The sequence below is a fragment of the Pseudorca crassidens genome, chromosome 15 (genome assembly GCF_039906515.1).
Source record: "Pseudorca crassidens isolate mPseCra1 chromosome 15, mPseCra1.hap1, whole genome shotgun sequence".
NCBI lineage: Eukaryota > Metazoa > Chordata > Mammalia > Artiodactyla > Delphinidae > Pseudorca > Pseudorca crassidens.
Genome location: NC_090310.1, coordinates 8,503,695 through 8,518,677, shown reverse-complemented (window position 1 = coordinate 8,518,677; position 14,983 = coordinate 8,503,695). Strand labels below are relative to the sequence as shown.

Below are 14,983 nucleotides of genomic sequence, written 5' to 3'. Positions count from 1 at the left end.
AAATACCGCGAGATCTAGAAGGTGGGGTGCCGGAAGCCAGGCCACTCTCGCGAGGCCAGGTGGAGCCGAGCCGGGAGGCTCGGTGCAGCGTGGAGGTCGTTGGAGTCACTGTCTTACTGCCAGCTCCTTCGCCGACCAGTCCGCACCCCGCCCGTCTCAGCCATGCTCTCCGCCCTCGCCCGGCCTGCCAGCGCCGCTCTCCGCCGCAGCTTCAGCACCTCGGCCCAGGTAGGTCCTGCGAGGGGCTGCCTACAGGTGGAGGCTCCCCGACCTAGGCCACGTGTGCTCCTGGCTCGCGAGCAGCCTTGACCCCCGGGCCAGCCTGGACCGCAGGGCCACCCGGTGCTGGTCCTCGGCTGTGGCGTCCTGGGCCGGCCCTGATACCGGGCAGGAGGTGCGGGGGAGAAAGCCCAGGAGTCGGGGGTGGGGAAGTAGTCCAGCTGGATTCAGGACCGGGGCGCTTCTCCGAGTCTCCCAGTTCGCCCCCGAGCCCCCCAGAGGGTCTACTCTTGATCTGTGCTCCTTCAAGGTGGAGAAGCCAGGGCTCTAGGGCCGAAAGTAACTTATTTTCCATAGTATTTTGAGAGACTAACCTCGTTCTTGCAGCGTCCGTACAAGCACTGTGTAATTTTTTTGTTTGTTTGCGGTACGCAGGCCTTTCACTGTTGTGGCGTCTCCCGTTGCGGAGCACAGGCTCCGGACGCGCAGGCTCAGCGGCCATGGCTCACGGGCCCAGCCGCTCCGCGGCATGTGGGGTTTTCCCGGACCGGGGCACGAACCCGCATCCCCTGCATCGGCAGGCGGACTCTCAACCACTGTGCCACCAGGGAAGCCCCTACACTGTAATTTTTAACTCCATAGTGCAGGCAGGCAGAGATACCGAGGGCAGAGCATTGGTCCAAGGTTACACAGTGTTTTGGCCAGAGGATTAAAATTCAGCTCTCCTGACCACTGTCAGTGACTTTTTGGGATCATCAAGCCTTTCCTCTAAGAACCTGAAGACTCTGCTTCCGCTTGAGGACCTTTTGAAGGCTCCTTCCTGCGGTGGGCGGACTGGGCCTGCCCCCGGGTGGTGTTAACTGCGCGGCTTGGCCTGAGACTACTTAAGCCTAAGCTATTTTTAGCCGTCTTCTAGGGCAGCGATTCTCAAACTCTGTTGTCGGAATCACCTGAAAGCTGGTAAAGATCAGAGGCCGAGGCTCATCGAAGGAGGGTAGGACCTGGGCCTCCGTGTTTTTTTACCAAGTTCCCCAAGTGATTCTAATACAACCAAAGTTAGAATCCAGGAGATGCCCACATTGCCTCTTGAAGTGCCACACCCTAAAAGGGAGGTGATTATTAAATGAGGTTCCACATTTCTTACTTAGCTTTTGTTCTTCAGATCAGTTTCCTGTGCATTCAGTTCATTCGAAAAATAAATATACGAATGAGTACATTTGAGTATCCGTGTTGCCCAGAACTGTGCTGGGTGCTGCAGGTGATACCAGGATGAGTGAGAAGTGGCACTTAAGCCAACAGTGAGTAAACAAACGTAGGACAGGTGGAGGTGATGAAGATTGATGCTGAGGAGTGGGGGAAGGGAGATTAACTGCAGGTAAGACAGTGGGATTTGCTGATAACGATTTCATGAGGTGTATGGAGAGAAAGAGGAACATGGAGAAAACCAAGGCTTTGGGTTTTGGAGTTGAGATTTGCTGAGGTTAGGAAATACTGCTAGAAGAGAGTGATTGTAGGGGGGTGGGTATCAGGAGCTCAGATTTGGATGTGTTGAGTTTAAAATGCCTATTGGACATAAAGGTGGAGTTGTTGAAGTATATAAGTTTATAAGTCAAAAAGATGAGCTTGAGCCAGATGGTACATTGGCCTAGGGAGACTTCAACCTCAGTGTATCTATGTCTTTCCGTATGTACTAATGTACTAATATGTATGACACAAAACACAGAAATTTAAAAACCATAACAGATTAAAAAAAGAAAACTTAGAAGTGAAGGAAGTGTTACTATACATCCATTTTCAAAGCCCTGTTGCTAAACAGTGTGCTGTTGACAGCCACTCCTCAACGTGGAAGAAGATACGGAGTTTGGAAACAGCTTGTTTACAAAGAGATCATGAGCTAACCTGCAGTACCAAAGATTCTCATCTCACTGTAAAGATATCGCCACTTACAAGTTATGTTTTTATAAATATTAACTAAGTTGATGAAACCTTATAATATACAAACAATAACATCACCTCGTCACACTGAGAGCAGTCCCCTCTTCCCTCTCCCTGTGTTGGGTTCATCTTCTGTGTCACGTGGGACTGATTCACTTAAGGACCCTAATTGAGAGCACCAGGTCAGTCTGTTTCTTGGTAGAGTTTAATTCTTCACCTGATTGATGAAAATAAAGACACAGCCTTGACACTGACATCCTGCACACCAAGGGAACTGTCTTATGCTCCCCACATTGGAGCCCTGGTCAGCCTTGGGAGCCAGGCTGAGTAATCTGGGCATGAGGAACTTGAGAAGATTTTTTACCCAAGGAAATGATTAAAACTTTGAATTTTTGGAAGGGTGGTTTAGAGGTGGAGCTGAGGACCTAAGTTAGATAATGGAATCAGGATGGAAATCGGGGGGCAGATTGGGAAGATGTTTGAGATGCCAAGTCCTTTCGTGTCCTAACTGGGTGTCTCCAGTAAGGGAAGAAGCAGAAGATAGCTCTAAAGTTTTGAATTTGGGTGAACACGGATGCCATTTGGGAACAGGGATGGGAGAGGTAGTAAGGACAAATTTATTTACACAGTTGGGTTTGTGGGACCAGTGGGTATGCCTACCAGAACTGGGAATGTGGAGTTGGAACTTGGGAGTCCCTAGGATTCGGGACAGGATGTGGGAGTGATAATTGAAGGTCTGGAGACGGGTGAGATTGCCAGACCTCAGGTTCTGGGTTGGTCCAGCTAGTTTTCTATGAAGTCAAGGGTCCACCTTTAAAGCACCAACTTAAAAACAAACAAATGAAACCTGAATTCCAATCTTAGATGTAATATATGCTTTTTAGAGTTTTAGTTTCCTCGAGCAGATTACACCGTGTGGTTGTTTTGGTTTCGGCTTGAGTTTTGGTTTGTTTGGTTTGATTTTTGTTTTTGATAACGGAAGCCTGTTATTACTAGCATCCGTTGCTGTGGAACACAGTGTGCAGTGATAATGTAAAGACCCAGAGTACACGGCTGCCCTAGAGGACCACACGCCATGCTTTGCGTTCTTGTGGCTGCTCTTCTCTCGGTTTGTCTTCTTCCCTGGCAGCTCCCTGCCTGCTTGCCTGGGATAGGCTCCCCTTCTCATTTGTGAGTTTAGGTTAGAAACAGCCTCACTTGCAGTGGTTAAGAATCCGCCTGCCAATGCAGGGGACACGGGTTCGAGCCCTGGTCCGGGAAGATCCCACATGCCACAGAGCAACTAAGCCCGTGCGCCACAACTACTGAGCCTGTGCTCTAGAGCCCGCGAGCCACAACTACTGAAGCCCGTGTGCCATAACTACTGAAGCCTGCGCGCCTAGAGCCTGTGCTCTGCAACAAGAGAAGCCACCACAATGAGAAGCCCGCACACTGCAACGAAGAGTAGCCCCCGCTCACCGCAACTAGAGAAAGCCCCGTGTGCAGCAACAAAGACCCAATTCAGCCCAAAATAAATAAATTTATTTAAAAAATAATAAAACTGCACATTGAAGGAAAGCCTTCTGTTACCAGTCCAGGTGGCGGTTGAGTGAAGTTTGCTCCCCTTTCGGAGGGTACAGGAGTATGCCCCTGACTGTCACAGCATCTAGAGACATGAGTTCTCCCCCATTTTCCTAAGGCAAACCTCTGAACTTCAGAAGGAAAGGGGGCCTTTGGAATGGTAGGAATACGATTGCATCTTCATTTGGTACTGCTGCAATAAAAAAGACCCAGCACAGTACTCTGCAGTTTATTACCATGTGAATCCTTTTAATGCTGATTCCATCTTCACAGTCCTCTCTGTGCCTCTTTCTAGAACAATGCTAAAGTAGCCGTGCTGGGGGCTTCCGGAGGAATCGGGCAGCCGCTCTCACTTCTCCTGAAGAACAGCCCCTTGGTGAGCCGCCTGACCCTCTACGATATTGCTCATACGCCCGGAGTGGCCGCCGACCTGAGCCACATAGAGACCAGGGCGACAGTAAAAGGTATCGAGCACGCCGGCCCTGGAGAACTTACACCTGTCCTCCCCCGTCGGCCAGGATTCAGGTTTAGAGTGAGATGCTTGAGTGAAACTAGGTGTTCAGACACTTGGGGTTTCCATGTTCATTTTAGAATTAAATTTTATATATTATTGCACCTTTTTTGACTTGAGTGTACAAAAATTTAAATAGTGTCTTTGAGAATAACAACGGTGGTCTCACCTTCCCATTTTTAATTTTTTATAATTTAACAAGTAATATGAGGATGGGGAAGAGGCAGCCTCGTGCAGGGGCGTGGGGGCAGTGAGAAATGCTGCCAGCCGCTCCCCACCTTGGGCCGTCGCTCCACCCCAGGGTTTCCTCTGCCAGCTTCTTCAGAGCATGGCCACCTTAGGAAAATCCAAGGGACATCTAGCTATGTCATCCAAGAAGTCACTCATAATTACATATAATTATATATATCCTGTTTATCTTACCTTCACATTATAGCAGCATTTTTCCATGTCACCAAATTCTTGGTAAAATCATTTTTAAAGGTGTACTATAATTTATCACTTACTTATTATTATACCCACAGTGTTGTCCATTGGGCTGTTTCCTGTTTTGCTCTACTGTAAATAGCTAGGCTGTGTAAACATCTTTATCTTTACATCTTGTTTCTTAGAATCCTTAAAAAAAAAAGAATCCTAAAAGTAGAATGAGTAGGTATGACTATTTTAAAGCTTTTACTATAAAGTGTCAGATTGCTGTGCAGAAAACTTGTACTGCTTTCCGTCTCTGCTGTCAGTGTGAGACTGTTTGATGGTGTTTGCATGTATCTTCATCTGGTGTAGACAGCACAGGAGATTGACTGACTGTCAGATCATTTGTTCGTGTGCCTTCCGTGGTCCCTCTGAATTAGTTCGCTCATTTTCTTTTGGGCTGTATATTTGCGTTTCCGAAAGCTCCCACAATAAGGGAGAAGTCAAATCAAAGCAGATTTTGGCCGATTACCCCGAGATCTTTGAAAGTGGACCTTTTATTCCTCGGATGATAGGAGTAAACAGAATGGATGCTAATATTTCGTCCCTGCTTCTCAGCACGGGGCTTTTCTCTCCTGGCCTCCACCGTGCCTTCTGATCTGACTCCGAGAGAGAGCTTTTGTTAGGATGACCGTGACGTGGAATAAGCAGCTCTTACTGGGAGCCGAGAAGGACTGAGAAGTGCTGGCGAGTTGGGTTGGATGAGGAAAAGCAGCCGACTTGGCTGATTCTGTGGGAACCTGGACGGTTACTCTGTTCCGAATCGGGGCTGGGCCAGTGAGGCTGGAGGAAAGTGGAGTGAAAGAGACTGTCCTGCCAGCCGGTGTCATCAGGCCCACAGTGGTAGTTCTCCAGAAGAGGAACCCCTTCGTGGGCGGTCCTTCCAGCCTGTCTTGAGGCCTGTGGCCGGCCTTGGACTCAGGTGGGCCCGTCCTACCCGGGCTCTGTCCCCACAGACGTGCTGGCCTCTCCAAGTCGGAAGTGGTGAAATTGCTCACGTGGGTGTTTTTTCCAGGTTACCTCGGACCTGAGCAGCTGCCAGACTGCCTGAAGGGCTGTGACGTGGTGGTGATTCCAGCGGGAGTCCCAAGAAAACCAGGTGTGTGTTGAACTCCTTGCCTAGCATCTCCCCACAAGTCAGCTGAGGATGTGGTTTTCCGTGGGAAATGGATCTGGTCAGATCTCTGCTGCAGAAAAAATTCCAAAGGCTCCCCAGTGCCTGTGGGGTACAGATGAAGCCCTCCACCTGTCCCTGGGTCCCCTCGCCCAGTCTCATTGTGCTCTGTGTGCACTTTTTTTTTGCATGCAAGGCCCTTTCCTCCACCTGCCTCCACCTTGGAAGCTGTACTGGTCCTTGGTGATGCTCCTCGGGTATAAGCCCCCTCATTCCCCTCCCCACGCTCCACCCTCACAGACCTCTGTCTTGGCACTTATCACACTGGGCCGTTTTCCCTACAAGATGGATTTACTTGAAACAGGAACCCTGTCTCACTCATGTTTGAATTTCCCATGACAACAAACACACACAATGTGGTACACGTTTGGAAATTCGTCCTGTGCTTTATGAACACCTCGAATTGGATTGTTCTCAGGCATGACCCGGGATGACCTGTTCAACACCAACGCCACGATTGTGGCCACCCTGACTGCTGCCTGTGCCCAGCACTGCCCCGAGGCCATGATCTGCATCATTGCAAATCCGGTGAGTGTCGGCTGATGCCGCGTGAAGGTCCACAGTTAGCAGAAGTGTGCTTCTGTGCTTAGAGGGGGAATAATCAGGTTCATGTGCTGAAATGGATAAAGTGGATGAGCTAATAAAAGGCCCTTAAATTTATTTCCTAAGGATTCCTTCTGGCATAGACCAAGTGAGTTTTAACCTGGTTTTCCCATCGACCGTGTGCCTTTGGGCAGATCGCTTCCCCTCTCGGTATCTTAGTTTTTCCACCTGGAAAATAAGCCCATTCCTGAGGCTGCTTCATCCGTGACTGTGGTAGCCTGTTAACTCCTTTTCCTGTGTTCTACTCGGGGGTTGCAGTTCCTGCTTCCTGGCGCCCCCTCCCTCCTCGCACTCACACATGGTCCCGTACGCAGCCCCCCAGGCCCTGTTTGCTGCTTTTTGCAGGAAGCTAGTTCTTCAGTTCAGAAGCTCCGGGTGCTGTGTCCCTCCTGAGAAGTTGGCTGTGGCTCCCACGCCCGCCCTAGCAGGGCCTCAGGTTGCATTCGACAGCAGCCCTTCTGTTCCTCCCTGCTGGTTGATCTGGTCTCGCGAGTACAAGAAGGATCTGGGTGGAAGTGCAGTGACACTGATGTGGACTCAGGAACGTGGCCGCTGATAAACACGCAGAGCTTGTGCCCGTGGCCTCTGAGAAGAGGATCCTGCCCTTTCCAATCAGCTAACCTTTCCTCGGGGGCAACTGGTCAGAAGATCTTGGGGGGCTGATTAACCGGTGCCTAATATAAATCTCGCTGTTTTTGTCTTGTTTTTATTCTTTCTATGTACCAGGTAATGTGTTAAGCCCTTGCCATGTATTAAGTCACTTAATCTTCACAACCACCTCATGAGGTAGTTGTCTCCCGTTTTAAGAAACTGAGTTCTAAGGAGTTGAGGTAACTTGGCCGGAGTTACGGCACAGAGTGACAGAGCTGGGACTGAGCTTGTAGCTTGTAGCTTCTTGCTAGGCTGTCTTTTTTTTTTTTTTTTTTTTAATGGCCATTTGGGCTAAGTCCCAGCTGGAGCAGAAGGTGCCTTGTGGATCCTCCATCACATTTTTAAGTTGATAGTCGAAGGGTCACGTGCATGTTTGAACTTTGGGCTCGGAGGCCGCCAAGGAGAAGAGTGCCTCCCCCAGCGAATGGTTTCTTCTTTCTCGTGGCGGGGAGAAGCCGCAGTCTTTTAGAGTAGGGGGCCTTCCATCGTGAGGGTCGCTTATCAGGGCAATTTAATGTGACAGCTTAGAGCTTGTTCATGGTCTGACGAGAAGATTTTTCCTCCTGTCGCGAGGCTCTGCTCTCAGAACACAGGCAAATTGTGCCCCTCTCTCTTGGATTTACTAGGTTAACTCCACCATCCCAATCACAGCAGAAGTTTTCAAGAAACACGGAGTATACAACCCCAGTAAAATATTTGGGGTGACAACCCTGGACATTGTCCGAGCCAACACTTTTGTTGCAGAACTGAAGGTAAGAGCTGCCTCGGGCATCTTTCAGGTTCCCTTTCGGAACCTCTCTGGCTATTCTTGGCTCCTTTATGGGCCTGGAGGACACCGGGGCCCTTACAGGCCACATGTAACTGGAGGGTTTAAATGTCTTTATAGCTCGCCTCCTTGGTGGGAAGCAGCTTGCGCGGGGAACGCAGACAGCAGGCCCCTGCGGGCTGGAACCGGCCAGGCTCGCTCTTCTCCCTGCTGTAGCAAGGGTTCGGCTTTCCCTGGGTTTCTCACTGGCTAGACTGGGTTGTGCTCTTCGTGTTCATCGGCTCGGCTCTGAAAACTGGTCCTAACAGGTTTTACCCGCTAACCATTAGACAAATGATAAAATCAGCAAACACGAAGAACTTGGGAAAGTCCCTGAAATCATGTCAGAATTCTTGTCCCTGGTCTGTGTTCTGACTCCCTGGGTGCCTGCAGTGACTTACCTCAGTTCTGCTCCTGCTGGCTGCCTGCTTCTTCCTGAGCCGCCAGGCTTGTCCCGAGGTGGGTGTGGCACCGGCGCCAGGTCTGGAGTCCTCGGTACCTTTCACAGTTCGCTGTCTAGTCTGTTGGGTTATGGACCCAGCAGAACCACTTCCTCTGGCCCAAATAAGTGTCCCTCCTGAGCTTCAGGCCATTTTTCGTGAACTTGTGGAAGAGGGGGTCCTCCCAAGTCGGGAATAATTGTCGTGCACACAGCTTAGTGAGAAGGGCGCACGCAGGACCGTTGACCTTCCTCTTCCTCCCCTGCACCCAGCACTTCTCTTCTAGGGTGTGGACAGTACGGTGCCCTGCTGCAATTCACGCTCTGGCGTGTTCCTCAGGCTCTGCTCTCCGAGTGGGGTCGGATCCCTGAGATGTGGCCCCGGGGCCTGGGAGCTCTGTGAGTGAAGCGGAAAGAGACACTTTAATTCCAGAGACAACTGAATCACCGTTTCAGTGCACGTGTGTTTAGACTGTGGTTGGCTTTGAGTCAGGAAAGGCTTTGCGGAGCGGGTCTTGGTGAAGCCGAGTCTGAACGCACCCAGGCCGGGAGGCGGGGGTTCCAGCTTCCCGAGGCACACGCCCCCGGTTCCTGGAAGGAGCAGTGCTCGTTCTCTTAGGGCTCCCGTGGTGCTGCCAGCTCCAGGGGGAAGCACGCGTTTCCCCTGGGCCCCTGATCCTGCTGCAACAGTAGATACCTGTGGCTAGTTGAATTAATTATAATTAAATTAGAAACTGTGGTCCTCTGTTGCACCAGCCACACTTGAGATGCTCCAAAGCCCCGCGTGGCTGCTGTGTTCCCACAGAGAGTTCTGTCAGACCATGGAGGCTTGGCCTCGAAGCTTTGCCATGTGAGGTGGGGAAGCATGTCTCCGCCCTGGATCCATCAGTTAAGGAGTGCACCCTTTACCTCAGGCTGCCTGGCATTCTGAAAAGTTCCTGGATTGCATGGAGGGTGAAAGGCTGCCCTTAACCTCGCAGCCTCTGGCTCCCCCCTCGGCCGTCTCTACCCCCGCCTTCCACTGCGCTTGCCCTTTGCACTTCATGCTCTGCTGATGGTACCTGCCCTGTGAACCCCCAGGTCTTTGTTCTTTCTGCTCCTTTTGCCTAGAGTACGCTTCCCTTGGTGGAGTCCTGCTCCTTCCCAGATGAAGTTAGGTCTGCCCCAGGAGGCCTTCTCTCAGGCGCCTTCCAGAGCCACCCTGTGGCTGGCTGCACCCTTCGCATTGGAGCGTCTGTTTGTATCTGTCGCATTTTGGACAATGAGCTTCTCAAAAGCAGGGGCCCTTTCTGTTCGTGCCTGTGTGCCTGGTGACCGGCGTGGTGCCCTGGCCTGTAGACGCTGCCGTGCGTGTCCGTTAACGGTGCTGCTGGGTCTGCCCACCCTCGTGGCTGGGCTCCCCAACCTAGGCAAGGCTGGTTCCTAACTTACGGTGTCTCTCCTTAGCAGCTGCAGCATCTGGGGACTGCTCACGCCCTCCCGTTACTCCCACCAGCTCCTTTTTTTGGCTGTGTTAGATACCTGGTTTGCAGATTCTTGGGGGCCTCGTGCCTCCGGTTTAACAAATGAATCAGCCGCCCAGCAAGCCCCACTTAACGAACCTTGGCGTTGTGACCCCTTTCAACTTGGCTTCCTTCTTTCTGTTCCAATCACTGTTTGAGTTGACGGACTTCTCACCCCTGGGTGTTCTGGAGTCTTGCTCTGATACGAGGTGTTTGTTCTCTGTAACAAAGTGTAGGCACGTAAGTCTGAGCCAAGGCGTGGGGATGACATCAGGTGTGGGAAAGAGGATTTGTCATCCTCTGATTCCAAGAAGCTGTCGGACTGATGGGAACCAATTGGGACCCTTCACGAAGGCAGTTTTCAGCACATTGTGAAGGGAAAGCCTCGGAGTGACCTCACCAGACACCGAGTTACTCACTGCATGTGTTGAAACTGCAGGGGGCGCCTAGTGGGACATGTGAGCACGGCTGGAGTCAGGCGGCCTCTTACCTGGTTTCCAAGTTCTGTGGATTTTTCCGGTATTGGTGCTTTAGGTGCATATGACGTGTTTTACACTCAAAGTGCTTGTTAAAAGTTAATCAGGCTTTCTTTCCACTTTCGGTGACCAGGGTTTGGACCCGGCTCGCGTCAGCGTTCCTGTCATTGGCGGCCATGCTGGGAAGACCATCATCCCCCTGGTCTCTCAGGTGCGTGTGTCACCCTGCCCGGAAGCCTCAAGACCACGAGCACAGTTCAGAGATTCACTTTGGGGCCCTCGGATCAGGCTGACACGGATCTCACCATCTGTTGTTACTTTGAAGCGTCCACAGCTGTGGGAGTGAGTGTGGTCAGAAGGTGTTCAAAAGGGCCAGCTCCTACGCAGTGAAAACTGCTGGTGGAAACATCACTGCCTTCCTGATTAGGTCAGAGCAGGCAAAGCTGCTTTGTTTAAAAATGAGGAGAGACAAGGTAAACACCACTGAGAATAAGATAAATCACCTCATAACCTCAGGAGAAAATACTGAGGAAGCACCTTTTAAACCTAAGTTGATGGACATCCTACAAAGCGAGCATTCAGTACCCTTGACAGATGTCCTGAAGGCCAGGGGAGGACTGAGGAAGCAGTCAAAGGCGAGATCCCTGGGTGCTGGTGGGTCCTGGGCAGGACCCTGAACAGAAGGGACGGTAGTGGAACAGTCGGTGACACTTGAGTAAGGTCTGTGGTTTAGTTAATTTCCTGTTCTTTATAACTGCACTGTGGTTATGTAAAGTGTTATCAGGGTAAGCCGGGTGAGGAAAATCTTTCTGCTATTTTTACAACGTTTCTCTAAGTCTAAAATTAGTCCAAAATAGAGAAAGTTTTTTTGTTTTTTTTTTAATGAGTAGAGAACTCACTACACCTCCCAACAAAGTCGGCTTTTTCTTTAAGGAAAAGGTCTTGATTTCCCACGTGGCAGCGATGCCAGGGCCCGCCGGGCGTGGGGCTGGGAGGTGACCGGAGCCTGGTCCTGCTCACGTGAGCCCTGTGACTTGCACTTGCAGTGCACCCCCAAGGTGGACTTCCCCCAGGACCAGCTGACCCCCCTCATCGGGCGGATCCAGGAGGCCGGCACGGAGGTGGTCAAGGCTAAGGCCGGAGCAGGTAGGCGCCCAGGTGGCCCCAGGCTTTTAGAGGCAGAGCCGAAGACTCGTGAGGGCCCAGCAAGGAGCGGGTCCTTTTCTAAGCCTCACGTCCGTCTGCTCGATAAGCAGCCCCCGGTCAGAGGGCAGCGCGGCTTGCTGGGGGGCGTGGAGTAGTGTTTGAGGTCAGCAGAGCTAATTGCGTGCCGTCTGCGGGTCTGTCACTTCAAGGGATGCTGACCTAAATTCCTGATGAGACTGGAAAGCTGGAGGTCATGCAGATGGGGTTTTAGCTGGCGGGGAAGCTCGTCTGGGTCTTACAGTCGCAGCGCTAGCTTGGCTGACCTGCCTTTGTCCTCCTAGGCTCTGCCACCCTATCCATGGCGTATGCTGGAGCCCGGTTTGTCTTCTCCCTCATGGATGCGATGAACGGAAAGGAAGGAGTTGTCGAATGTTCCTTCGTTAAGTCCCAAGAAACGGACTGTCCGTACTTCTCCACACCATTGCTGCTGGGGGTATGTATCCCAGAGGCCAGGTCTTGGCCGGAAGGAGGAGCATTTTCTGTAGCTGAGACTCAGCAGCTGTACTCCGTGCGTTTGCTCCATGGTTCAGATTTCCTTGTGCAGTAACTGCATCTCACTGCCTGGCCTGTGCTGGACTTCTGAGGGTAGAAGCATCCCAGAAGCAGTGGTGGGGAGAAACCTCAGTCTGCGGGGGCTGACGGGAATCTCACGGCTCCAGCAGCCGGTCAGCAGCGGCCGCCTGGGTATGTTTCCCAGTGAGACCCTCGCTGTGTCCTGAGGCGGCCCACGGACAGCCCTCACAGAAGAGGCTTCCCCGCACCAGGCTGTGCTGGTTCCTTCTCATTCTGACCTCAGGGCCTGCCGGGGCATGCACACGTGTTAGACCTTCCAGCTCAGGCGTTCCTGGGCCCTGCTCCTCGTCTCACTGCTTTTCCTCCTTGAAATGCACTGGGACGGGGCCCTTCTAGTCACCTTGCTGGCTTCAGCCAGGCTGGTTTGGGGCAGCTCTCTGGTCTGCTTGACTCCTACGGAGTCTTCAGTGAGCAGGTTTCCACGTCTTAGCCGTGGGCACCCGCTGGAATCAGGCAAATGTGTGCTCGCCTTCCTCTCGTGCCCAGAAAGAAGCCCTTCCCACAGACACCCTGGTGTCCAAAATCCCTGAGACCGACACTGGTCTCCAGAACTACCTGTGGTTATAGCTCCGGAGCCAGCTGAGCGCAGGTGTGTGCAGCGTGGTGGGGCCTGTAGGAGAGGCCCCCAAGGCTGATAGTCCTGGTCAGGGAGGCTCCGAGGAGGCAGCCTGGGCGCCAGCCTGCTGTTTTCCTAACGTCCGACGTGTATCTCCTTAATTACGTTGGATTCAGGTGGCTATGAAAGTGTTTCTTCAGTCCTTTACCAACTTGGGAAAGAAACTAGATCCCAAAAGTACGCTCTGTAGCAGGGAGAATAACTCAGGTGCTGCTAATTATTGAGTTCTTTGTGTGCCAAGCAACCCACATGTGTCCTCACAGCCTCCTGTGGGGTCGATAAGGAAACACACTTGGCGGGTGCGTGACAGGTGCACACACAGTGAGTGCCAGAGCCCGGCTCCCAGCCCAGGGCTGAATGACAGAAGCTGAGCTCCTGGCACGGCTCACACCCGTCCGGCCCCGTCCTGCCCCGTCCCCAGGGTGTGCGGCTCCCTCAGCAGGCTGCCCAGGAGCCACCGGTTAGACAGGCGAGGCAGGGCTGATGAAGTTACAAGTGGGATTTTCTGTAACAAACCCATTCATGGAAACTTTCTTGTAAAATCTTACCACCTCCCCTCTCTCCTTCAGAAAAAGGGCATCGAGAAGAATCTAGGCATTGGCAAAATCTCCCCTTTCGAAGAGAAGATGATCGCCGAGGCCATTCCTGAGCTGAAAGCCTCCATCAAGAAAGGAGAGGAGTTTGTAAAGAACATGAAGTGAGAAGGCGGTTAACGAGCAGGCCGTCTCCGTAACTTATTAAGGCATCGTGTCGCTGTAAAGCCACTTCAGACACCGTGGTCTTCTCAGTTTGCTTTGATGATGAGTATTGTATTAGCAAACTACCCCTTCCAAATCGCGGGTCAGTCTGTCGGTGCATCAATAAAAGCAGGCTTTGATTTTCTTTTCCAAGGTCTCCAATTAAATACTGTGCTTTCAGAACCCCATCGGAGCTGACTGCAGAGTGTGTGTCTGACATCTCTTCCATCACGAATTAGAATCAGGTGTTATTTAAAAAGTAGCCTTGGGCTTCCCTGGTGGCGCAGTGGTTGAGCGTCTGCCTGCCGATGCAGGGGACACGGGTTCGTGCCCCGGTCTGGGAAGATCCCACATGCCGCGGAGCGGCTGGGCCCATGAGCCATGGCCGCTGAGCCTGCACTTTTGGAGCCTCTGCTCCGCAACGGGAGAGGCCACAGCAGTGAGAGGCCCGTGTACGGTTAAAAAAAAGTAGACTGAAACATCATGGTCTCATCAGTGGCTTCAAGCCTGTAATCTTCATCAGTAACTGCTCTCCCAACCCTGCTCTTTGCACCATCGTGTCCCTCAGGTGTGTGAGCTGAAGGAAGGGCCAGCTTGGGTCTGATTCCACGGCGTCCTCTCGCCTGTGCGGGTGGCAGCTCAGTGGCCGACGCTGGGCCGCTGTCTTCTGTCGCAGGTTCTCTCTGTGTGGTTTTTCTGGCCGAGCAGACAGCACCACTGGCTGGACTTCGTCCTCTTCTGATCGAGCCCTGATATTCAGTGGCAATGACTAGCCAAAGCCAGAATTGTGAGGAGGGCTGGGCAGGGGCAGGAACAACCAAACCAAAACACCAGCTGCAGCCACAGGGCTGAGGACACAGGGGAGGTGGCTTCGTGTCTTCATCAGTGGCCAGAAGGGACTTTGTTGCATTAGCTGGGCTTAGGACCCATGTGGGGAATTAAAGCAGACCTGATTCCCTTCGGGTACAGTTTGCTCCCCAGAAGCCGTGGCCTCTGAAGTGGAAACCGAGAGCTCAATACCTGAGAACTTTGTGACAACAGGTGATGACCTTCCGGTGAAAGGGCAGGTGGTGCTCGAGCTACGCCCAGTAGAAAGAGACCCATTTATCTGCAGCTTTTTTTTTTTTTAAACTGCAGTGGATTTTATCAAGTATGACATCATTGTGTTCTTATATAAGTGATCATGTTCATCGTTTAAAAACTAAAATGTAGCCAAACACAGGAAATTATCTCCGATAATAGTATTTGTGCGCCTGATTTTGCACATTTCAAACGTTGAGATGAAGCTGCCTGGGCTATTTTGCAACCTGTCCTGGTTAATTACTGTGTAACACACACAATTTAGTTGCTTTTAAGCCAGTATTTTATTACGTCTCACGATTCTGTGGTTGGCAGGGTTCCGCTGGAAGTTTCTGTTCCTCCAGGTGTGGGGGACTGGCTAGTCAGGCACGTGCAAGGTGATGGCTCCGGCGCATGGCTGCTGTTGAGGGGGTGGTGGGACAGCTGGG

General features: G+C 51.9%; 2 protein-coding genes across 7 annotated transcripts in view; one reads left to right on the top strand and one right to left on the bottom strand.

Annotated features, from left to right (window-relative positions):
• The window catches only part of STYXL1 (serine/threonine/tyrosine interacting like 1), a 63,957-nt gene extending 62,900 nt beyond the window's left edge, over nt 1–1,057 (bottom strand). For 4 of the 6 annotated variants that reach the window (XM_067705856.1, XM_067705866.1, XM_067705858.1 and 1 more), the window contains exon 1: nt 594–721. In XM_067705856.1, coding sequence (XP_067561957.1) covers nt 594–721 — 128 coding nt within the window. Of the gene's footprint in view, nt 1–593 lie in introns of all 6 variants that reach the window. The other 2 variants (XM_067705857.1, XM_067705868.1) reach the window with 2 other exon arrangements.
• Nucleotides 32–13,624, top strand: MDH2 (malate dehydrogenase 2). Its single transcript, XM_067705877.1, has 9 exons — nt 32–228; nt 4,010–4,178; nt 5,709–5,792; nt 6,286–6,395; nt 7,748–7,873; nt 10,477–10,554; nt 11,390–11,489; nt 11,831–11,982; nt 13,308–13,624. The coding sequence occupies exons 1-9, from the start codon at nt 163–165 to the stop codon at nt 13,437–13,439; spliced, it is 1,017 nt and encodes a 338-aa protein (XP_067561978.1). The 5' UTR covers nt 32–162; the 3' UTR covers nt 13,440–13,624.
• The last annotated feature ends 1,359 nt before the right edge of the window (nt 13,625–14,983 follow it).

What these genes read in the sequence shown, in the direction of transcription:
- MDH2 (XM_067705877.1), top strand. Translation starts at nt 163, where the DNA reads ATGCTCTCCGCCCTCGCCCGGCCTGCCAGCGCCGCTCTCCGCCGCAGC. An exon ending in CAAGGCTAAGGCCGGAGCAG is followed by an intron (nt 11,490 to 11,830) that starts GTAGGCGCCCAG and finishes TTGTCCTCCTAG; the next exon opens with GCTCTGCCACCCTATCCATG. An exon ending in CCACACCATTGCTGCTGGGG is followed by an intron (nt 11,983 to 13,307) that starts GTATGTATCCCA and finishes TCTCTCCTTCAG; the next exon opens with AAAAAGGGCATCGAGAAGAA.